This window comes from Plecotus auritus (genome assembly GCF_963455305.1).
Source record: "Plecotus auritus genome assembly, chromosome: 6".
NCBI classification, from domain to species: Eukaryota; Metazoa; Chordata; class Mammalia; order Chiroptera; family Vespertilionidae; genus Plecotus; species Plecotus auritus.
The window spans coordinates 97,053,801-97,074,485 of NC_137773.1; the positions used below are offsets into that span (position 1 = coordinate 97,053,801).

At 52.3% G+C, this 20,685-nt stretch overlaps 3 protein-coding genes across 4 annotated transcripts; 2 read left to right on the forward strand and 1 right to left on the reverse strand.

Moving 5' to 3' along the window:
- Positions 1-1,757: 1,757 nt before the first annotated feature.
- On the forward strand, positions 1,758-5,645 carry IFI30 (IFI30 lysosomal thiol reductase). Of its 2 annotated transcripts, none has more exons than XM_080673488.1 (7): positions 1,758-2,406; positions 3,349-3,531; positions 3,622-3,696; positions 3,913-4,005; positions 4,796-4,948; positions 5,129-5,182; positions 5,255-5,645. In XM_080673488.1, the coding sequence occupies exons 1-7, from the start codon at positions 2,296-2,298 to the stop codon at positions 5,315-5,317; spliced, it is 732 nt and encodes a 243-aa protein (XP_080529614.1). In that variant the 5' UTR covers positions 1,758-2,295; the 3' UTR covers positions 5,318-5,645. The 2 variants fall into 2 exon arrangements, with proteins under 2 accessions (XP_080529614.1, XP_080529615.1); XM_080673489.1 differs by having other exon boundaries at positions 2,205-2,406; positions 3,370-3,531; positions 5,255-5,640.
- Positions 5,646-10,876: 5,231 nt separating this feature from the next.
- Positions 10,877-14,040, forward strand: MPV17L2 (MPV17 mitochondrial inner membrane protein like 2). Its single transcript, XM_080676331.1, has 4 exons — positions 10,877-11,212; positions 11,875-12,045; positions 12,714-12,790; positions 12,888-14,040. The coding sequence occupies exons 1-4, from the start codon at positions 11,026-11,028 to the stop codon at positions 13,071-13,073; spliced, it is 621 nt and encodes a 206-aa protein (XP_080532457.1). The 5' UTR covers positions 10,877-11,025; the 3' UTR covers positions 13,074-14,040.
- Positions 14,041-14,092: 52 nt separating this feature from the next.
- On the reverse strand, positions 14,093-19,603 carry RAB3A (RAB3A, member RAS oncogene family). The gene is made up of 5 exons (XM_080676330.1): positions 19,416-19,603; positions 18,088-18,315; positions 16,726-16,844; positions 15,925-16,049; positions 14,093-14,878 (listed from the first exon to the last, which is right to left on the reverse strand). Exons 2-5 carry the CDS (start codon positions 18,313-18,315, stop codon positions 14,688-14,690), a joined length of 663 nt encoding a protein of 220 aa, XP_080532456.1. The 5' UTR covers positions 19,416-19,603; the 3' UTR covers positions 14,093-14,687.
- Between the last annotated feature and the right edge of the window lie 1,082 nt (positions 19,604-20,685).

Below are 20,685 nucleotides of genomic sequence, written 5' to 3' on the forward strand. Positions count from 1 at the left end.
GTGGATGCTTCTGTTATTGGTGGGGCTTCTCCATGGCCGCTGGGGGCCCTGGCATTCACGTACGTGGTCACACAGAGATGAGCTTGAGTTTAACTCAGGCTGCCCGTGTGGGCCTACAACCCCAGCCCCCTCCCCCCAGTGTAGCTGCTTATGTCCATAGAAGTTGAGAGACCTGACCAAGGTCACACAGCAGAGAGGTTCAAACCCTGAACTCTGGCTTGATCAGGGGACCCCATACTCCAACCCAGCTCTTTACTGGCCCCCTAGGTTTTGAGTCCCAGCACTCGGCCACCAGCCATACCCTGATGTGCAACTTCCCTGTTGCCAAGTGCGGTCAATAGTCACAACCCCTACCACGCCACCCAAAGAGTTCTTCCATGTGAGCTGGGGTTATGTGTATGAGTCCATCCAGAATTGTAAGCAGTTATTGAAAGGTGAACATAGTGGGTGGTGCACGTGGGCAGACTGAATAGCCATCTCCGATGGTGACTAAGGAAAACAAATTATTTAAGGGAAGGGGTTGGGGATGAAATATCCAAAGGGAAGGGCTGCACAGCGCTGAGCCAAGGGGACATTGAGTCCATGATGGCAGCGCCCAATAGCTCAAGTTTCATCTTTATATGCAGTCACTAGTGGGAAACTTGTCATCCGTAGGTTTGGGGGCTGAGCTGGTGGGTTTGGAATGCAGGTGTGCAATCAGGTGCCTTCAGGACAGTTTCCATTCCTTGTATGGTGTCCCGCGAGTTTTTCCTGGGCTTTTGTTCTCCTGAGGCCGGAAGCTTACAGCTGTTAAGGATTGTATTGCCCTATAAGCCTAACAATTGTATTTCTCTATTTCTTCCATCCTGCCCAGCACAGAGAGCACCCAACTAGCTCCTAAAGTTGTGTTGCTTCGTTTTGCAGAGACTTCGGGAAGGAAATGGGTTTTGCTAAGGGTCCAAAGGGATGGTATAGGAGGGGGTGGATCATCTAGCCATGGGGACTTAGGCACAGCCTGGCTCCCAACCTGTTGCTGTGAGCTTGTGTGTGCAGGCTGGCGCTTCCCCAGCCTGGAGGGGGACACAGGCTGTGGGAGCTGTGGCCTTGGAGCATTGGCTGTATTCCAGGCCAGGTTGTGGGCGTTTCCTCCTGTGAGGTCTGATTCTGTGTCACGACTGGAATGTGAGACCTTGCAAAGTGTGACTATCTCAGTCATTCTCCCAGTACTCCCAGCTTCCAGTCCTTCAGCAGGGTTATTCTGTCTGCCTTCACTGCTGTCCTGTGTCAACCCCTCCCAGGGTCACAGCCCAGCTGCCCCACCCCCACCCCAGGCAACTCTCCCTCTGCCTCTGTGTCTTCCATGGTGGCTTTATTCCCCAAACCTCCCTCTTCTCCCATTTTATAGACTGGGAAACGGAGGCTCCATCACTTGAGGTGCCCAGCACAGTCCTGAGGCTAACCTGGTCTGCTGACTGCTGGTTTGGGTCCTACATGGGCATCCCTAACCCCACCCCATGGACATAGTACTGGCTTCAGTAATTACTGCTCCAACCCCAGGGGAGCTTGCTGAGAGCCCGGGATGCACGCCGCCACCCCTCCCCCCAAACCCCTGACCTTGGGAAGAATGACCACCAGCTTCCTCCCACCCCCTCGAGTCAGGGTGGGGGCCAAGAGAAGTGAGCAGCCCTACTGCTCTGGCTTCTGCTTTCTGGCCCAGCTGTGGCCAAGTCTGAGTCAACCCCTCGGGACTATATCTGGGCTGGGGAGTGGACTGGGGCAGGGGTGAGGGGCAGGGCCCATGGGTTAGAAGTAACCAGGGTCTTGAGCCAGGCTAGGGAAAGGGTCCCGGGCTGTGCAGCCAGTGCCCACTCCCAGGTAGGGAGTCGCGCCCGCCCCCCATAGTGCAGGGATGCCCCGGCCAGGGCAGGGGGCTAGACCACCCTAGCTGCCCCAAAGGGCTCTGTGGGGCGAGAAGACCCTTCCCTCTCTGTCTCTGAAGCCCCCACCCCACGTGCGCTCCAGGAGCTTGATCCCAGCTTCACGTCTCTGGGCTGGGCAGATTGCGGGGCTGGAGTGAGGGTGAGGTGAATCGCTGAGCGGCCCGATGGCCAAGTGACAGCATCTGGCGAGGTGGGGGCAGGGGCAGGTTGGAAAGGGGGAGACCCAGAGGGAATTTTAGACACCAGAGACACCAGCCCGGCCCGAGGGGCGTGGGCCCTGGGAGGCGGGTCCGGCCTAGGGGCAGGGCCACGACCGGGTTAAAGGCTGCTCCCTCCCCCGGACTGCTCCTGTCGCCGCGCCTGTGCCCACGCTGTGATGGCCTGGTCGCCACCCCTGCCGTTCCTGCTGGTGTTGCTGCTCCAGGTCCCCGCGGTGGCGCGCGCGTCCCCGCTGGACACACTCCTCGAGGGGGCGGCCCCCTGCAAGGTAGGGACGACAGCTCGGCAGGCGGGCGGGCTGGTGGCTCGTCTCCTCCCTAGACCTGGCCCGGCAGCCCGCGATCTTGAGGGGACACGCCCCGTCAGTGCCGAAATCCCCCCACTTAATTCCAGGCACTGTGGCCGCACTCTCGGAGTGCTTTCGCTTTCCGCTTTCCTATCTCTAGCTGAGACGCTCGGCAGTCCCCACTCCGTCCCCGCCCGTCCTGCCTGAGGGTGCATTGAACACCTGTGTATATCTGGGGTGGGAATCAGGGTCTCCTCTTGAAGGCCAGGGGAAGCCCAGACAAGTCTGCCCATGGCACCCGCATCCCTGTTGGATGCACTTCGGCCAAGGAAGAGCTCACAGTGTTTCTGGTGCCCAGCCAACACACGCCTCGGAGGCTGGGCGACTTGCTCACAACCCTAGGTGCCTGCGCGCCTTCCCCCTCACTCCCCCCCCCACCCCCCCCCCCCCCCGCTCAGTTGAAGCCGGAAGTCAGCACTTATTAAGTGCCACCTCCGCAGTGGACGTGGGAGGGGTTCAGTGGGCCCTTGAGAGGAAGAAGTGTCAGAGCAGGTGTAGGGCCAAGGCTCTGTGCATGAAGTGGCAACAAATGAGCATCCATTAGTCTCCTGTGGTATGCACCTCCGGGAAGGCAGGATTGAGGTCAGGGACCAGAAATGTGCTTGCCTTGAGTCCTTACTGTAAACGGTTCCCCTAGGCCAGAGGTTTCACCTCACCTGGAGAAAAGCAAGAGCTGCGCATGAATGAATTGCCTGCGGTATACAAGTCTGACCCATCTGTTTTGCAGTCAAACAGATTTAAGGGCACAGTAAAGCCTTAGAGTCAAGAGTGCGCTCAGGATGGAGCACTTACTATTTGCATCTCCCTTTCTGCAAGAGAACCAAGCAGAGCTACACTTACTTCATACCCCTTCCTCCTGTACAGGCTGGTTACCTGTGCCCACAGGTGCCCCTTGGAAAGTCCCCTTCACCACCTGTCAACGTGAGTCTCTACTACGAGGCATTGTGTGGTGGCTGCAGGTACTTCCTGGTCCGAGAGCTGTTCCCAACGTGGCTGATGGTCAAGGAGATCCTCAATGTCACTCTGGTGCCCTATGGAAACGCCAAGGTACATGGGCGCCAGGGAAACTGAGGCACGTGGCCAGGATTGGGAGACACCTGTGGTGAACTGGCCAGTACTCACCTCACTGCCTTGCAGGAACTGAATGTCAGCGGCAAGTGGGAGTTTACGTGCCAGCATGGAGAGGAGGAGTGCAAGTTTAACAAGGTGGAGGTGAGCGGCCCAGAGTCCCATGTGGGGGACACGGAGGCCTGGGAGGCTTCAGGGGGTAATGAAGGTAAAATCCAGGCTCGGAGGGGATTGGAACCAGCTCTCTCCCCTGCCGATGTGTCTCCATTCATTGCTTTGTTAACGGGGGCCCATGGTTATTACCAGAGTGTCTTGGCGTGCTCTGGGCCCTTCTCATGCCTTTGCCTGCCCACCCCCTAGGCCTGCCTGTTGGACCAGCTGAAGTGGAGCGCAGCCTTCCTAACCATTGTCTGCTTAGAGGAAATGGATGACATGGAGAGCAATCTGAAGCCAGTGAGTGATACCCTTACTTGGCCTGGGTTGGGGGACCCTGGCCTTCCCTACACTCAGACTCAGGTTCAAGTCCTGTCCCCAATAGCCACTCTGTATGGCCCCAGGGAAATGCTCTTTCCTTTCTAAGCCTCAATCTGTGAATCAAGGGAAGGAAGATCTCCTGGGGCATGGTAGATGAGGGAGTGCTTTCTCTAGGAGGAGCCTCTGAGCTGGGCTTCCAGGAACAGGAATGTGCAGGGACACCGATGATGACCCTCCTCTGGGGTATGGGGATGACCAGACAGGCCGCCCACCTCGCTGGAAGGTTACGAAAAAGAGCTCCCAAAGGAATGACTCATCTGCCCAGATCATTTATTCATTCATCAAATATTCAGGCCACCCAGGAGGACTCACCCTGAGGCACCCCAGCGCTGTGGAACCGTACTGGGGCTAGGAGAGTACAGAGGAGGAGGGAGCCCTGAAGAGATGCTAAGGAAGCTGGAGGATGGGTGTTCCTGGTAGGCGGAACAGCACAGATAAAAGCTCTGAGGAAAATGTAGGAGTCAGGGGCTGAAGGTCTGGTCATAGTAGACTCAGGAGCAGCCTGAGCTTCTGCCTCAGGGGCCTCCACTCAGGCATGTATGAAGCACCTGCTGTTTACATGCATTGTTGCATTGATACATTGTTCTGGACCCAACTGTCCCTTATTGCCAGTGAGGAAACAGAAACTTGGCTTGAGGGGCCCCTAGGGGGACTGTTGGGGAGATAATAAGGAGATAGCTAAGGCTCACTGGCCCTCCTCTGTCATCAGTGCCTGCAGATCTATGCCCCGAAGGTGTCCCCAGATGCCATCATGGAGTGTGCAATGGGGGACCGTGGCACACAGCTCTTGCACATGAATGCCCAACTTACAGATGCTCTGCAGCCGCCCCATGAGTATGTGCCTTGGGTCGTCGTCAATGGGGTAAGAATCTTGTGGCCCTCAGGTTAGCCCTCAGGCAGGGACCAGGGTGATGGATGTATCCACCAGTCTGGAAGATGGGAAGCAGGGGCCAGACTTGGGGCCATTTGCAACCCCTTCTGGGCCTGGCATGGGTTGATCAGCGCAGGTAGCACTTGCGACCTCCTGTCTTGCTTTGTGCAGAAACCTTTGAAAGACACGAGCCAGCTCCTATCCCTCGTGTGCCAGTTGTACCAGGTAAGCCAGAGGGAGTCATCAGGTGGGGGTAGGGTCTCTTTCAGGCCCCCAACTCACGACTGTCTCCTCCAGGGTGAGAAGCCAGATCTCTGCCCATTCAAGGCCAGCTCCCACAGGGACGTCTGCTTCAAGTGACAGCTGTTGCCCTTGGAGGGAGCTGATGGAAGAATGAGCTCCCACCTGCCTTCATTTTTCTGATCCCTGACTCAGCAGCTATAGCTCATCATCCAGATAACTTACACATTCCATTAAGTCCAGACTCAACATTTTACCCCAAGATCAAGAATCTACCACTGAGAATGGTGCTACATTGAAACTAGTTTAATAAACCCTTCTAGATGTTGTGACAATATCCTTCCATTTCCCCCACCCCCCGGCCTGTGACAACTGCTGTTCTTTTGTTTCTATGAGTTTTACTTTTTTAGATTCCACATATAAATAAAATCATACAATATTTGTCCTCTGACTTATTTCACTCAGCATAGTATCCTCCCAGTTCCCCATATTGTCACAAATAGCAAGGTTGCCATCTATTTTTTTTATGGTCGAATAATATTTGTGTTGCCCCTTTTGTTCAGAAGAATAATGTCCAGCCGGTGTCACTCAGTGGTTGAGTGTCAACCTATGAACCAGGAGATCAGAGTTCCATTCCAGGTCAGGGCATATGCTCCAGTTGTGAGCTCAATCCCCAGTAGGGGGCGTGCAGGAGGCAGGCAATCAATGATTCCCTCTCATCATTGATGTTTCTATCTCTCTCCCTCTCCCTTCCTCTCTGAAATCAATAAAAAAATATATATTAAAAAAAGAATACCAGCCCTGACCGGTTTGGCTCAGTGGATAGAGCGTCGGCCTGTGGACTGAAGGGTCCCAGATTCGATTCCGGTCAAGGGCATGTACCTTGGTTGCGGGCACATCCCCAGTGGGAGGTGTGCAGGAGGCGGCTGATCGATGTTTCTCCCTCATCGATGTTTCTAACTCTCTGTCCCTCTCCCTTCCTCTCTGTAAAAAATCAATAAAATATATTTTAAAATAAATAAATAAAATAAAAAAAGAATATCAAAGAAAACTCCCTTGGCAGGTCTAATTAGATTTGTCCTGATAATTTACCAGGATGCAGCAGGCATTCAGTTTGCTTTGCTGGAAGTTTCTGTAAGGAATCTCAGGTTGGACTTTGAAAAGCCTCTATCATTGGCTAACTAAAGATGAGAAACTGAACCAGGTTTCACCTTGCAGTATCTATGCTTCTTGGCAAATAATTTTATTAAAAAATATATTTTATTGATTTTTTTACAGAGAGGAAGGGAGAGGGATAGAGAGTTAGAAACATTGATGAGAAACATCAATCAGCTGCCTCCTGCTCACCCCCTACTGGGTATGTGCCCGCAACCAAGGTACATGCCCTTGACCGGGATGGAACCTGGGACCCTTCAGTCCGCAGGCCGACAATCTATCCACTGAGCCAAACTGGTTAGGGCGCGAATTCTTTTTTTTTTTTTTTTTTAATTATTTTATTGGTTAGAGAGAGAGAAAAATAACATTGATTTGTTGTACTTATTTATGTGTTCACTGGTTGATTCTTGTATGTGCCCTCACTGGGGATAGAACCCATAACCTATGTGTTTTAGGATAACGCTCTAATCAACTGAGCTACCCAGCCAGGGCTATTTTCTTCTCTTTTTTAAATGGATTTCAGAGAGAGGAAGGGAGAGGGAGAAAAAGATAGAAACATCGATGAGAATCATCATCAGCTGACTCCTGCATGCCCCCTCCTGGAGACGGAGCCCGCAACCCAGGCATGTGCCCTGACCAGGAATAGAACCTAGAACCGTGACCTCCTGGTTCACAGGTTGATGCTCAACCACTGAGCCACATTGGCCGGGCAAGGCTTCTTTCTTCTTGATAGCCCCTGTGAGAAATGTTCACCTGTCCAACTTAAAATAATGAACTAGGACAGTGGTCGGCAAACCGCGGCTCGCGAGCCACATGCGGCTTTTTGGCCCCTTGAGTGTGGCTCTTCCACAAAATACCACGGCCTGCATGAGTCTATTTTGAAGAAGTGGCGTTGGAAGAAGTTTAAGTTTAAAAAGTTGGCTCTCAAAAGAAATTTCAATCGTTGTACTGTTGATATTTAGCTCTGTTGACTAATGAGTTTGCCGACCACTGGCCTAGGTCTTATCGGGTTATTTTTATTTTATTTTATTTTTAAATATATTTTATTGATTTTTTTACAGAGAGGAAGAGAGAGGGATAGAGAGTTAGAAACATCGATGAGAGAGAAACATCGATCAGCTGCCTCCTGCACACCCCACACTGGGGATGTGCCCGCAACCAAGGTACATGCCCTTGACCGGAATCGAACCTGGGACCTTCAGTCCACAGGTCAACGCTCTATCCACCGAGCCAAACCGGTTTCGGCGGGTTATTTTTTAAAATGGGCTGAGGCCTTTTCTAGTTGTCTCCACTTACTCTGGTCCAGTTGAGGCAAAGCCTTGGGGATTTCCACCGTGATGCTGGCTCATGTACACAGTTCTTTGTTCTTATATCCTCTTTCCTCCTCCCTACATTCTGTTTGCCCTGGGGAAATTCAGTAACCTTTTCCATTACACGTTGACTATGCTGAAGATGGATCACAGAGGCCTATTTCTTACATCCCTCAAATATTACAAGGATCGACCTGTAAAACTGAACCTGCAAGGCAGTTATGAATCAGTTTTCCTATAAAGTGTGGACGAAAGTGACCACATGCTGACCTGACAAGCAGCTCAGGGGAGGCCTGCATGGCAGTCTTACAAACTCAGAGACCTAAAGTAACCATAAAGGATGGTCTGAAATTAAACTTTAACTAAAAGCAGTTATGGTGGGCAGTTACATCCTAGGCCAGTATCTTCACTGACAAGGTCAACCTTTACCTTAACTGAGCCTATCTGTCTTTTTGCATCTATGATAACATGTCCTTGAAATGTCTGAGTAACTTGTAACTTCCCTTTTTCTGGAGCCCCTGGGGCACAACCTAATGTGTCTGGGTGCCAGGACAGATACCACAAATTCCTTCATTATCATGTTAATTGTTCCTGCACCCACCTAAGTATGTGTCCATCATTTTACTTTTTATCCAATTCCAGGGGTCCCTCTCCCCCACCCCTCCCGCTTTGCTTTATCCCACCTCCTTAATCTATCACCAAGGAATTTCAGGTAACCCACCTACATCCCTCCTTTGATTGCAATATATAAATACAAATGTAACCCGCCATTCTCCGGAGCATTATCTCAATTCGTTGAGGTTCTGCTTCCCTGCTATATGTCGACAGTCTGGCTCAGATAAACTCACAAAAATTCTGTACAGGTTTCAGTGTGGTTTTTTTTTTACGTTAACAGAAGATTTTGTAAACATAGCTCCCCAAAGTGAAACTTGGTTTCTTGAATGTGGGTCAAGAAACCACATTGATGAAGTTTACTTGACTGTCCTGTGAATCAAAATTTGACATTTTAAACCATGTTGGAAGATTTCCACCAAGATGCAGTAAAATCTAAAGTCTGTAATGCCAGGCTGAGGTACTTGACAGCAATAATTGTTGAAGGATAATTTTGCCAAAAAAGGTAAAATCATGACTCTCACACAGATGTAAAAATGAGCATGTGTTAAAAATTGTTGTTAACTTATTATTAATGAAGACAAATGGTCAGGTGTTAACACCATTTTAAAGGAGATCTAAAGAACAAACATATCAGGAATATTAAAATGAATATGCAAAGTAAGGCAAAAATAATTGAGGGAGAATGTCTTTCCACCTGGCAGAATTCATTTGCATGTCCATAGGCAAAAATTATTTTTTGCTGTTATCAGTTATAACTACAGTTTATAAAAACGTGTGGATGAAAGGGGCCACATGTTTGACAAGCAGCTCAGGAGAGGCCTGCATGGCAGTCTTACAAACTCAGAGACCTAAAGTAACCACAAAGGATGGTCTGAAATTAAACTTTAACTAAAAGCAGTTATGGTGGGTAGTCACCTCCTAGGCCAGTAACTTCACTGGCAAGGTCAACCTTTACCTTAACTGAGCCTATCTGTCTTTTTGCATCTATGACAATATATCCTTGAAATGTCTGGGTAACTTGTAACTTCCCTTTTTCTGGAGCCCTTGGGGCACAATCTAATGTGCCTGGGCACCAGGACAGATACTACAAATTCCTTCATTGTTTTGTTATCATGTTAATTGTTGACTGTTAACTATCTGCACACACCTAAGTATGTGTCTATCATTTTACTTTTCATCCTATCCCAGAGGTACCCCCCCCCTTGCTTTCTCCCACCTCTCTAATCTATCACCAATGGATTTCATGTAACCCATCTATGTCCCCTCCTTTGATTGCAATGTATAAAATAGATGAAAAAAAACCTGCCATTCTCTGGAGCATTATCTCAATCCGTTGAGGTTCTGCTTCCTGGCCATTGTCGACAGTTTGGCTCAAATAAAAGCACAAAAATTCTTTACAGGTTTGAATGTTTTTACGTTAACAAAAGTTTCCATAGAATCAGAACCAGAATATGCTGAAAGACAATTTTTTTTGTGAAGTGCCATATAATAAATAGTTTATAGTTTTAACAGGCCAAAGTCTTTGTTACAACTCTTTATTGTAATGACAGTAAACAACACATAAACGAATGGGCACAGAAGTTTGAATTTCACGTAATTTTCACATGCCCCATATTATTTTGATTTTTCCCTGACCAATGCAAAAATGTAAGAAACAGCTGAAACCGGTTTGGCTCAGTGGATAGAGCGTCAGCCTGCGGACTGAAGGTCCCAGGTTCGATCCCGGTCAAGGGCATGTACCTTGGTTGCGGGCACATCCCAAGTGGGGGTTGTGCAGGAGGCAGCTGATCGATGTTTCTTCCTCATCGAGGTTTCTAACTCTCTATCCCTCTCCCTTCCTCTCTGTAAAAAATCAATAAAATATATTTTTTTAAAAATGTAAGAAACATTCTTAGTTCGTGGGCTTCAAAAAAGAGGCAGTGACAGGATTTGGCCCGCAGGCTGCAGTTTGTGACAGCCTATTCCTGTAGGTGAATGCATAGGTTTCCGTTGAAACTCACATTTTCCCTTACAGTAACACAGGAAGTAACATGGATATATAATTATTTGTGCAGCAGCAGAGTTGCTGTCAAATAAGTTACTGCATGTAATGTGCTTGGAACAGTGCCTAACAGTTTCATTATTATTGTGGAACTAAGGTCAGAAGCCCAGCTAAAAGTCAAGACCAAGGTCAAGTTCTGGACCTGCGGCTCCCACACGGCAGCGCGCATAGTGGAACTGTAGCCCCACCTCCAATACCGTGAGTCTTTGTGGGATTAGACTTCCGCCCCGGTAGCTGACATGGCCAATGGTCTGAATTCCTGTTCAGGAATCTCGCGAGAATCTAGAAATAGGGCGGCTAAAAACCATAGAGCGTGGTAACTGTCTAAGATTGGCCATCTCAATGCGAGAGGTGGGACGACAGGCTTAATGGTGGCCTGAGATTGGTCAGTGCGGTCTGAGACGGTAAGAGTGTGACGATGGTTATCCTTAGGCCAGTGCAGAAAGGGGCGGGGAAACGCGAGTGATACGTCAGCAATTGGCAAGCATGGTGTGATGCGACGCTTGTTATTGGTCCATACGGCTATGCGTGTCTTCGTTTAGGGATTGGCCAAGGGATAGAATGTCGTTCTTTTATTGGATAACATCTCTCAGGGCGGGCAAAGTGGAGCACCGAGCAGTCAGCACATCCCGGGCGCAGCCGGGACGCGCGATTGGTCTCCACGGGCTGGGTGGCTCGGAGGGCCGGTTCCTGGATCCCCGCGCGCGATGGCGTCGGGTGGCTGGCGCTGGCTGCGTGGCCTGTGGGCAGTGGGGCAGCCCATGTTCCAAGGCCGTGCGCTACTCTTTACCAACACGCTGGGTTGTGGCGTTCTCATGGCGGCTGGGGACGGCGCGCGCCAGTCCTGGGAGATCCGCGCCAGGCCCGGCCAGAAGTTCGACCCACGGCGCTCAGGTGAGAAGGCCGATGCTGCTAGTCCTTGACCCCAGGGAACCTTTGACCCGACCTCAGATTTGGAAACCCCTGGACCGTACCCGCGGGCCATGACCCCTAATCAGGGGGCCGAGTCCCCCGCAGGACCCTTGATTTCCGCGAGCACCCTATAATCTGACAGCCCCTATCCGGGTCTCCCCTCCCACTCGGGGTTCTCGGTTACTCCCACCCGGGCCTCTGCCCCATCCCTTCCCCAGTCTCTATTTCCTCCAACTTGGAGAGTGTCCATCCACTCCCACCCTTCGGGTCTGGTCCCCGCCCACCCCTTCGTCTGCTTCCTTCCCTCCTGCATTGAGGGATTGAGCACTCAGCCTGGGAAGTTGCACCCGAGGTAGTCAAGGACACATGGTGGCTGGACCCGGGCAGCCTGGGAGTGTGCCCGGGCCTCAGATTTCCCTTTCTGCTGTGCTTCGGTTTCCTTCTCTGGAAATAGGGGCGATGGTAGAATCCTCTCGCAGGGTGGTGAAGGGATGAGGTGAGATGTAAAAGCAGCCCCTGGAATGGTGCCTGGCAGTGGAGGAATATCTGGGTGGTCTCTGGAAGGGCGTTGGGCTTACCCAGGGAGAGAGTGGATTGGGAGGTTTAAGGTACTGACCTGCCCCCCACTCTTGGACTGCCCTCAGTGAGCATGTTTGCTGTGGGCTGCAGCATGGGCCCCTTCCTACACTACTGGTACCTCTGGCTGGACGGCCTGCTCCCTGCGTCTGGCCTCCGTGGACTTCCAAACGTCCTCAGGAAGGTCCTCGTCGACCAGCTGGTGGCCTCTCCCATGCTGGGTGTCTGGTACTTCTTGGGTAAGGAGCCCCATAAGCTTGAGCTTTGCAAACCCTCATAGGTCAGGAGGGGCAGAGCCAGCCTTATGTTAAGGAGGATGCCGAGGTACATTTCTAATGCACCTCCCTTGGTGGGTGGTTCTGGACTGGAGGCTGGGTCACAGGACAGACCTAGTGGGGGCAGGTGTGAATGGCAGAAGCACAGACAATGGTACTAAGTGTAGGAGGGATGAGGACAGTGTCTGATGGGACTGCCCTGGGGGGAAGGGTTGGAAGGGGTTCCCAGAGGAGAGGAACTCAGCTGAAACTTGAAGGCGTCAGCAGGTAGAGGAATAGCCTGAAGGAAGAAGAGCCGAGACTGGGGTTTGATGGGTCAGTCACCCCAGCCTTTGCCTCTAGGAAGAAAGTCCTCACCTGTTCCCCACCCCACAGGCTTAGTTTCCTCATCTGTGAAGGACAGGTAATAAAACAGCCTGAGCATCAGGAAGGGTGTGTCTCTATCCTTCAGGTGCACCTGTCTCCCTCACTGTGACCCCCTTGACCTGTTGTTTCTCCAACCTACCACACTACTGTACAGGCCTTTAAATGTCAGTTTCCTCTGCCTGGGACATTTTGTCTCTCAGGGGTCCTTCCCCTTGGGCTCCATCATCTGGACTCCCTAACCTTTGACACTCTCATCTCTTCCCCAGGTATTGGCAGCCTAGAGGGCCAGTCCCTGGAAGAGAGCTGTCAGGAGCTTCGGGACAAGTTCTGGGAATTCTACAAGGTGGGCATGTTATCCCAAGCCCCACCCGCCCTGTTCATTGTCCTCCCCCCACAGCTTCCTGGCCCCACCCTTTACCACACTCTGTCCCTCCCCACAGGCTGATTGGTGCGTGTGGCCTGCTGCGCAGCTGGTGAACTTCCTCTTTGTGCCTCCCCAGTTCCGAGTCACCTACATTAATGGCCTGACACTGGGCTGGGACACATACCTTTCCTATCTGAAGTACCGGGTGAACGCAGTGGACAGACCAGGCACCCAGGAAACTTCTCAGGGGCCACACATGTGAACCCCAAATGGCAGTACAGCTCCCCTTCAGAGTGAGGGCCTCCTGTGCCCTTGACAGTCCGCACCCCATGGTTGGCAGGCGGGAAGCTGATCACCAGCAGGGTGAAGACCGAGCCCCTCTCAGCTGTCTAACAGGACCTTAGCCAGGTCCCTGCCTCATCTTTTCAGTGAGGCTGACTCCAACCCCCAGACAAGTGGAGGGCTTGGTGAAGAGCCTGAAGGAAGGGATGAATGTGGCGTGTGGACAGTGCCCAGGCACCCTGACACCCCCAGCATGAGTGGCCCCACCCCCTCGACTAGGTGCCAGAGAGGCAAAACTGATTCCAGCTGACCACCCCCCTGGATGGGAAGGGGAATGGGCCCAAAGCAGGCCAAGGTCCTGGGCTGAATTCCAGCCCCACTTCCACTCCTGGGCATCTGGCTGGGCTGCCCCTTCCAAGCCCACTACCAGGCCTTAGTCTTCCCATCTGGAATATAACCATGAAGATGGACAGTCATCCCCCAGGTCTTCTCACTGGGAGCCTCTATGACCAGGATGTCCCACCTTTAGCACTGGGCCCCAGCCACCCAACCAGTCCCAAGCCCTCAAAACGAACTGGTTTGGCTCTGTGGATAGAGCGTCGGCCTGCAGACTCAAGGGTCCCAGGTTCGATTCTGGTCAAGGGCATGTACCTTGGTTGTGGGCACATACCCAGTAGGGAGTGTGCAGGAGGTAGCTGATCGATGTCTCTCTCTCATAGATGTTTCTAACTCTCTATCCCTCTCCCTTCCTCTCTGTAAAAAAAATCAATAAAATATATATTAAAAAAAAAACACACTACTGGGCTGGACTCTGAGCCCTGGGGACATTGCCTGTCCACTCATCAGGGCCTAGCCTGGAGCTAGCCCCCAGGATCTGGAGCTGGGCAGCACCAGGGTCATGTTCTGATTGTGGGCTGTGGAAACTTCATTAAATTCTCTCTGTAACTTAAAGTCTCACAGATGACCATAGCCAGCGCTGGCAGGCAGCACTCATAGACATAGCATCGTCCATCTGTTTTATTGGGTGTGTGTAGTGTTGTCATAACATCTCCTGGGAGAACTGGGAGCACATTTGACACTCATGACGTCAGATCTGTGGGGGTATTCCCAGGTTCGTGAGTAACCGCTGCAGCCCCCGCTTAAAAATAAAAAGGTAAAACTTGGGGCCGGGAGCCAGGTGGGCCATTGTCAGGCTCTGACCCATCCTGTGGTCCATGCCGAGATCCCACTGTGGCCAAGGGGCTGATAGACCTGGCCACCCTGCCCTCAGGTGTCACCTGGTCCCCTCTTCAAAACAGAACTATAGTTGGGGTGAATTTTTAAAAAGGTGGGGTCTGGAGGAGAGGATGAGTGGTGAGTTCGCGGGGCAACAACACGCCACGGCAGAGCAGAGACAGGGCTGTATGTACAGGGTGGGGTGCAGGGGGTGGTGGTGCCAAGCCCCCGGGGGATATCGCCAATAAATAAATAAATAGCTACAATAATAAATAAGGGTGACTGGCTAGGGCTAAGTCAGGGCTGGGTCTTGTGCCCATGGTCAGGAGGGGCCTGGTGGTGGTTGGGGAGAGCAGGGCGGGGATGGGTGGGCCAGCTCTCAGCAGGCGCAGTCCTGGTGTGGGGGCGCCTGCTGGTCTGTGAGCTGTGGGCCCTGCTTGGCGCCTGTGACAGCAGGGTCAGCTGTGTCCAGTGACTCGGACATCTTCTCACAGATGACGTCCACCAGGCGCTCAAAGGTCTGCTTGACATTAATGTTGTCCTTGGCACTTGCCTCAAAGAACTCAAACCCTGTGGTCAGGGAAGAAAGGGGTGAAGACCTTGGGCCCCCACTCCCAAAGACATTTCTCTGAGGTCAGAAATAACTGGAGGTTCCTAGTGCCTGCTGCACCATAAAGGCACTGGGCAAGTAACATGGGGAAGTAACATTTAACTGGGTCAGCGATGTATTTTCTGCACTCTGTTCTTCACCCTAAAACTGTCCCTTTCTTGGCCCTGGCTGGTTAGCTCAATTGGTTAGAGTGTCGTCCTGATATGCCAAAGTTGTGGGCTTGATCCCCAGTTAGGGCACATACAAGAAACAACCAATGAATAAGTGGCAACGAAGTGCTGTTTCTCTATCTCACTAAAATAAAATAATAAAATAAAATAAAAATAAAATAAAATAAAAACACCCACACACAAAACTCCCCTTCTCATTGTCTCCCAGGCCCTGGTAAGACCCACCACCTGGCCCAGTCCCATACACTGTCCCTGGTGTTATCTGACATTCAAATCCAGCCATGCCTATTCCTGCTCACATTCTGTGGCTCCCTGTTGCCCTAGGAAGAGCCCAGCTCTTCAGCATGTGGTCAGACCCTGCATCACTGGCCACATTTCATCCCAACTAGCCTCATGTTGCAACTGTGTAAAAGTATTTGCCAAAATGTATAGGGTCTTTCCCACTCTGGCCTTTGCCCAAGTTGTTCCCTCTGCCCTAAGGACCACCCTTTCTTAAAGAACCAGATGCAATGTCCTTCCTCCATGAAGCCTTTGAGGCAATCCCCACTGGACTTCTCCAGCCCTAGTCCTTATATTCCACAAAGCTGGAGGCCCAGCAACACCCAGCATGAGGCTGGGCAGCGAAAGTATCAGAATGAATCAGTAACTCCCTGCGTAGTGAACATAAATCTACCAAGACCCACCTTATGTGGTTCCTGGGTCAAGGCCAGTTTGCTGAAAGAGTAGATTGGATTTGCATCCAGACCTCATCTGGCTTTGCTATGAGACCTTGGGTGTGACCCTTCCCCTCAGGGTTTCAGCATCCCTTTTCTAGCCCAGCCCCTCTGGGCACTCACCAAGGTGGTCGGCCAGCTGCCGACCGCGTTCGGATGACACCACTCGCTCATCCTCCATGTCACACTTGTTCCCCACCAGCAGCACCTGGGCATTATCCCACGAGTAGGTCTTGATCTGGGTTGACCTGGAGGAGAAGGCAATGGGCAGGTTAGGGCTTGGAGCATCTGAGCCCCACTCCTTCACCCCTCTCCAGCCCTCAGCTCCCCATTTCCCTTGAACCTGGCAGGTTCAGTTTCTCCTCCAGCCTTTGTCCTGCCAGAAACACTCTGCTGTCTTTGGGTGTCTGTTTCAGCAGTTCCCTGATCTTCCAAATCTTTTACCTTCCCAGATCCCTGCCCCCAGAGACAATTTCTCTCCTCAGCAAAATCAGAAATTTTCTTAAAATTTATCATTACTTCTGGGCAGAAATGTAAATGTTTAAGTCCTTTAACCTGTGTTAACTGTCCTTATATTTTCTGTTCTTCCCATATCCCCTCAGATTTTTTTCCTATATGTTTAGTTTCATTTTTCCACCTGAAATCTTTTCCCCCCTGTTATTTTGAGCCTTGTTATTCCTCAGAAGACAGTTTGAGGAATAATGAGGCAGAGGCAGCAGTGGAGGGAGACAGAACAGGGAGGAGGTATCACAGGGACAGACCTGCTGTTTTAATGATTGTAGATTGACAGCAGGTCTGGGCCCCCAATATTGTTATTTACATATCTGCCAGGGGACTGGGGATCCCTCATCCACCTACCCACCAGGCTTTGCAACAAACCCAGCTCAGAAGACAGTCTGAGAGAGGGGGTGAGGTTGTGCTCACCAGTCCTGCACAGCGTTGAAGGACTCCTCGTTGGTGATGTCATACATGAGGATGAAGCCCATGGCACCCCGATAGTAGGCTGTGGTGATGGTTCGGTACCGCTCTTGCCCGGCTGTGTCCTGAGGAAGAAGAGACAGGGTCAGAGAGGACCCACATGCAAGTTCTTCAGTGGAAATGAGCTCTGAGACAGTCCAGTCCAGCTCTCGCAAGACCCAGAGCTTGCCCAGAGGCACAGGAGGCCAGGGAGAGCCAGCCAGCCACCTGCACCAAGAATGTGGTGCTCAATCATCCTACAGAGTCCAGCACCTGCAGAATTGTCCCCTCATTCATCAATACACGAGTACAGCACATTACCCTGTGCCATATACCACATTGGGCACTGGGGGCACAGCTGTAAAAGTAGCTAAAAATCACTGCCCTTGTGGGACTTACAGTTCAATGCAGGAAACAAAATAAACACATGGAAGAAAATGTATGCTATGTCAGAGGGCGGTAAAGATTGAGGAGGAAAGTAAAGTGTGGGCCGGGGCAGGGTTTAAAAACCTGAAGGAAGTGAGAGAGCACAGCCAGGCCAAAGATGCTGATGTGGGACTGCTCGGTGAGTTTGAGGAATAATGAGGCAGGGGCAGCAATGGAGGGAGACAGGGGGGAGGTATCACAGGGACAGACCAGGCAGGGTCTCCTATGCCAGGGTGGGGTTTGGGGTTTACCCTGTGTGAGGTGGGAGCCCACGGAGGCTCCTTCAGGTCTCTGTGGGGTTGTGGGAGGCAGCCAGATGACCCTGGGGAGGTGCCTGTCCCAGGCAATGAGGTTGGGGGCCAACATCTGGTGGAACCTCAAACAGACTCACATGTCCTGACTGGTTTGGCTCAGTGGATAGAGCGTCGGCCTGTGGACTCAAGGGTCCCAGGTTCGATTTCGGTCAAGGGCATGTAACTTGGTTGCGGGTACATCCCCAGTAGGGGGTGTGCAGGAGGCAGCTGATCAATGTTTCTCATCAGTTTCTAACTCTCTATCCCTCTCCCTTCCTCTCTGTAAAAAATCAATATAAAAAAAAACACACAGACTCACATGAAGGACTTGCAGATGAGGAAACTGAGGCACCCAGCCCAGTGATGCTCCTGCAGATATCAGGAAGATATGTAGGAAGAACCCAGCATTGGCTCATCCCTCAGCCCTGGAGAGCACTATTTAAGCTCCAATGGAAGAGGAGGGGCTCTCTCTTCTGTACCTTTGGTACACTGTAGGCACATGGTAAATGCCCAGTTGTGTGAATGAATGAAAGAGATAGGCAAAGCTGGGGCTGTTTTTCCGGGAAGGGAGGGAGAGTGATGGAGCTAGGAGCCCCCCAGCTGGACCCACCCAGATCTGCAGCTTGATCCTCTTGTCATTGCGGTAGATAGTCTTGACCTTGAAGTCTATGCCCACAGTGCTGACAAAGGCGGGTGTGAAGGAGTCGTCTGCATAGCGGAAGAGGAATGATGTCTTGCCCACGCTGCTGTTACCAATGATAAGGATCTTGAACATGTAGTCAAAATTCTGGTCCGAGGACTCCTTCTGTCCATAGCGAGAGTCTGTGGCTGACGCCATCTGGGAATGTGGGGCACAGGCTAGTGTGAGGGGTCCTCTGCCATCTCTAGGCCCAGGCACAGGATGGAGAAAACTCTAGAGCCACAGAGAGGAACTAGCATTCCACCAGAAGCCCCAGTACTACTAACTGTGGAACCCAGGGCAGAGGGCCTGATGTGACCTTGAAAGGTGGGGGAAGGGGAGTGTATTTCAGGAAGGAGTTCAGAGAAGCTGGATGGGGACACCCCTGCAGCCCCTTCCAGTAGACCTGTGCTCCAGGTAAGGCTGTAACCCTACACCCTATGGCTGTGCCCGGAGGGGGTAACTGTGGCCGGCCCCGCCCCCCATCTATCATTTATGTTCCTCAGAACCCAAAGTGGGCACACCTGGACAGTCTGCCTGAATGCAAATCTGCAGCCCCAATTCCAGGCTGGGGGAGCTCAAGCTGAGGCAGCTGCATCACGTGATAGGGGTGGAGCGTGCACACACTCACGTGCACACAACAGGGCATACACCGGTAATCGTGCGTGCACGTGAGGGTCGAACACACTCGGAACACAGAACAGAGACACAGACACCTGTCTGCACACCAGCATGCATATACAAAGGTGCAAACCCATGCGTGCAAACGGCGCCCTTCACACATCCAGGTGTGTGTACGTAACCCACACAGGCTCGCATTCCCCTGTACGTATGCACACAGCCGTGCACGCACACGCACAATCCATGCGTTTCTCTCCACAAGCGTGCAGCAAGGACATATTTGGGTCAGGATCCACACGGAGTCACACGAGCATATTCAGGTACATGCAAGGATGCATGCAGACCCGCCCACACAGGCGGGCGCGCACACGCGTGTGCACACCCCGCGCACGCGCACGCAGTTTCCCGCAAGGCACTCGCCTCCCCTCCCCCTCCGCCGCAGAGGCGGGGGTGAGAAGGATGAGGGTAGGCCAGGTGAGGGGAGCCAGGGCCCTACTCCTCCCCAGGCCTGCGACTACCTCATCCTCCCTCTATTTAACCCCCACCAACCTCGTCCCCTAACCCTGCCAGTCCATCATCCAAATGAAGTTTATTTAGATGCTTTCAGCGGGAGCGCACCAGGCCTCCCAGGAGCTCACCTTGCCCTGCACCGATGCGGTGACGACCACAACAACGGCGACTTTTTTGGCAGTGGCGGTGATGAGCCTTCCGTGCGAGGATGTAGGGCTGCGCGGCAGCAGCTTGAGCCCCTGCAGTCTGCGGTGACGTCCTGCAAAGAGCGGGGCGGGGCCTCACATGCAGATACGACCGTGACGCCATCCTGGGGCGGAGCCGCGCTAGAAGAATTGGCCCACTGACGCCCTCAGAGTTAGAAGGGGCGGGACTCTTGCGCAGATTGACGCACAATGGGGCGGGGCCCAGTGTGCGCACCCAGTAGCGGGCGGGAACGTAACAGGAGGGGCGGAATCGCCTTCCGGCTCTGCCTCTTGTAAGTGTCATGGAGGCGGGGCTGCGCAGCAACCTCTAACTGGCTTAAGCATTCGAGCGACGGGCCGATTAGCCAATCAGTGATTATTATCTACCTCCTTCTGTCCATTAGTGGCTCCTGAGCCGTCGGTGACGAGGCCGAGGCCTTGAGGGGGTCTGGGTGTTTTGGGGGCGTTCCACTTCCCTACCACCGCTCACCCCAGGTGGGACACTCTGGCGGCCCCTACCCAGACCGGGAAGCTGTGTTCTCTTGTCAACCCCCCCCCCCCCGGCCGCCCATTTCCAATTTTAGAAAAGAGAAACAGAGGTCGAGAGCTGCTCCATACCTCCTATTTATAGGGTTCAAAAAAGGACAAAAGAAGAAAAAGCGGAAATAGGAGTTGAGAGACCCCGGGCATTTTCTGAGATGAAAGACCCCAAAGTAGGCTGGGCTGATAGATGCACCACCCTGTTGCTGAGTTGAAATAAGAAACAGGGACCAATAGAGTCACCCTCCCCACTAATTCCCAGAAAAAGGAAAGGGGCTGATGGACGTTCCAACAACCCCGTTCCTGCCTGAACCCCATTTTCCAGAGAAAAATTCTAAGAAAAGGCAGAAGTAGGGCAGAGAAACTGCCTGACCCCTAAACCTGCAAAACCTACGATAAAAGAGCCGGAAGCAAGGTGGGTACCAGGAGGCTTAGACACCCAACAATGAAGACCCGGGGCTGGAAGAGGCTTCTCCCCCTCCCTGGTTCCTGAGTTAAAGACAGGGCAGGAGAGAGCCCCGCCTCCATCCTGGGGAAACAAGACTCAGAGTGACTCTGGGGGCTGAGATGCTCCATGCCCCCCCCCCCCAAATATTGAGGCGAGGGGAGTCAGAATTGCAGGGGGAGGGAGAAAGTCACCTGGCCCTCATTCCAGGTTCCTGCCCCAACTCAC

Coding starts and splice junctions, on each gene's coding strand:
- IFI30 (XM_080673488.1), top strand. CDS start 2,296: ATGGCCTGGTCGCCACCCCTGCCGTTCCTGCTGGTGTTGCTGCTCCAG. Junction 2,407..3,348: donor AGGGGGCGGCCCCCTGCAAG/GTAGGGACGACA, acceptor CCTCCTGTACAG/GCTGGTTACCTGTGCCCACA. Junction 3,532..3,621: donor TGCCCTATGGAAACGCCAAG/GTACATGGGCGC, acceptor ACTGCCTTGCAG/GAACTGAATGTCAGCGGCAA.
- MPV17L2 (XM_080676331.1), top strand. CDS start 11,026: ATGGCGTCGGGTGGCTGGCGCTGGCTGCGTGGCCTGTGGGCAGTGGGG. Junction 11,213..11,874: donor GTTCGACCCACGGCGCTCAG/GTGAGAAGGCCG, acceptor GACTGCCCTCAG/TGAGCATGTTTGCTGTGGGC. Junction 12,046..12,713: donor GGGTGTCTGGTACTTCTTGG/GTAAGGAGCCCC, acceptor TCTCTTCCCCAG/GTATTGGCAGCCTAGAGGGC.
- RAB3A (XM_080676330.1), bottom strand. CDS start 18,315: ATGGCGTCAGCCACAGACTCTCGCTATGGACAGAAGGAGTCCTCGGAC. Junction 16,845..18,087: donor GGATCAAGCTGCAGATCTGG/GTGGGTCCAGCT, acceptor CTTCTTCCTCAG/GACACAGCCGGGCAAGAGCG. Junction 14,879..15,924: donor GCAGCTGGCCGACCACCTTG/GTGAGTGCCCAG, acceptor CCCTGACCACAG/GGTTTGAGTTCTTTGAGGCA.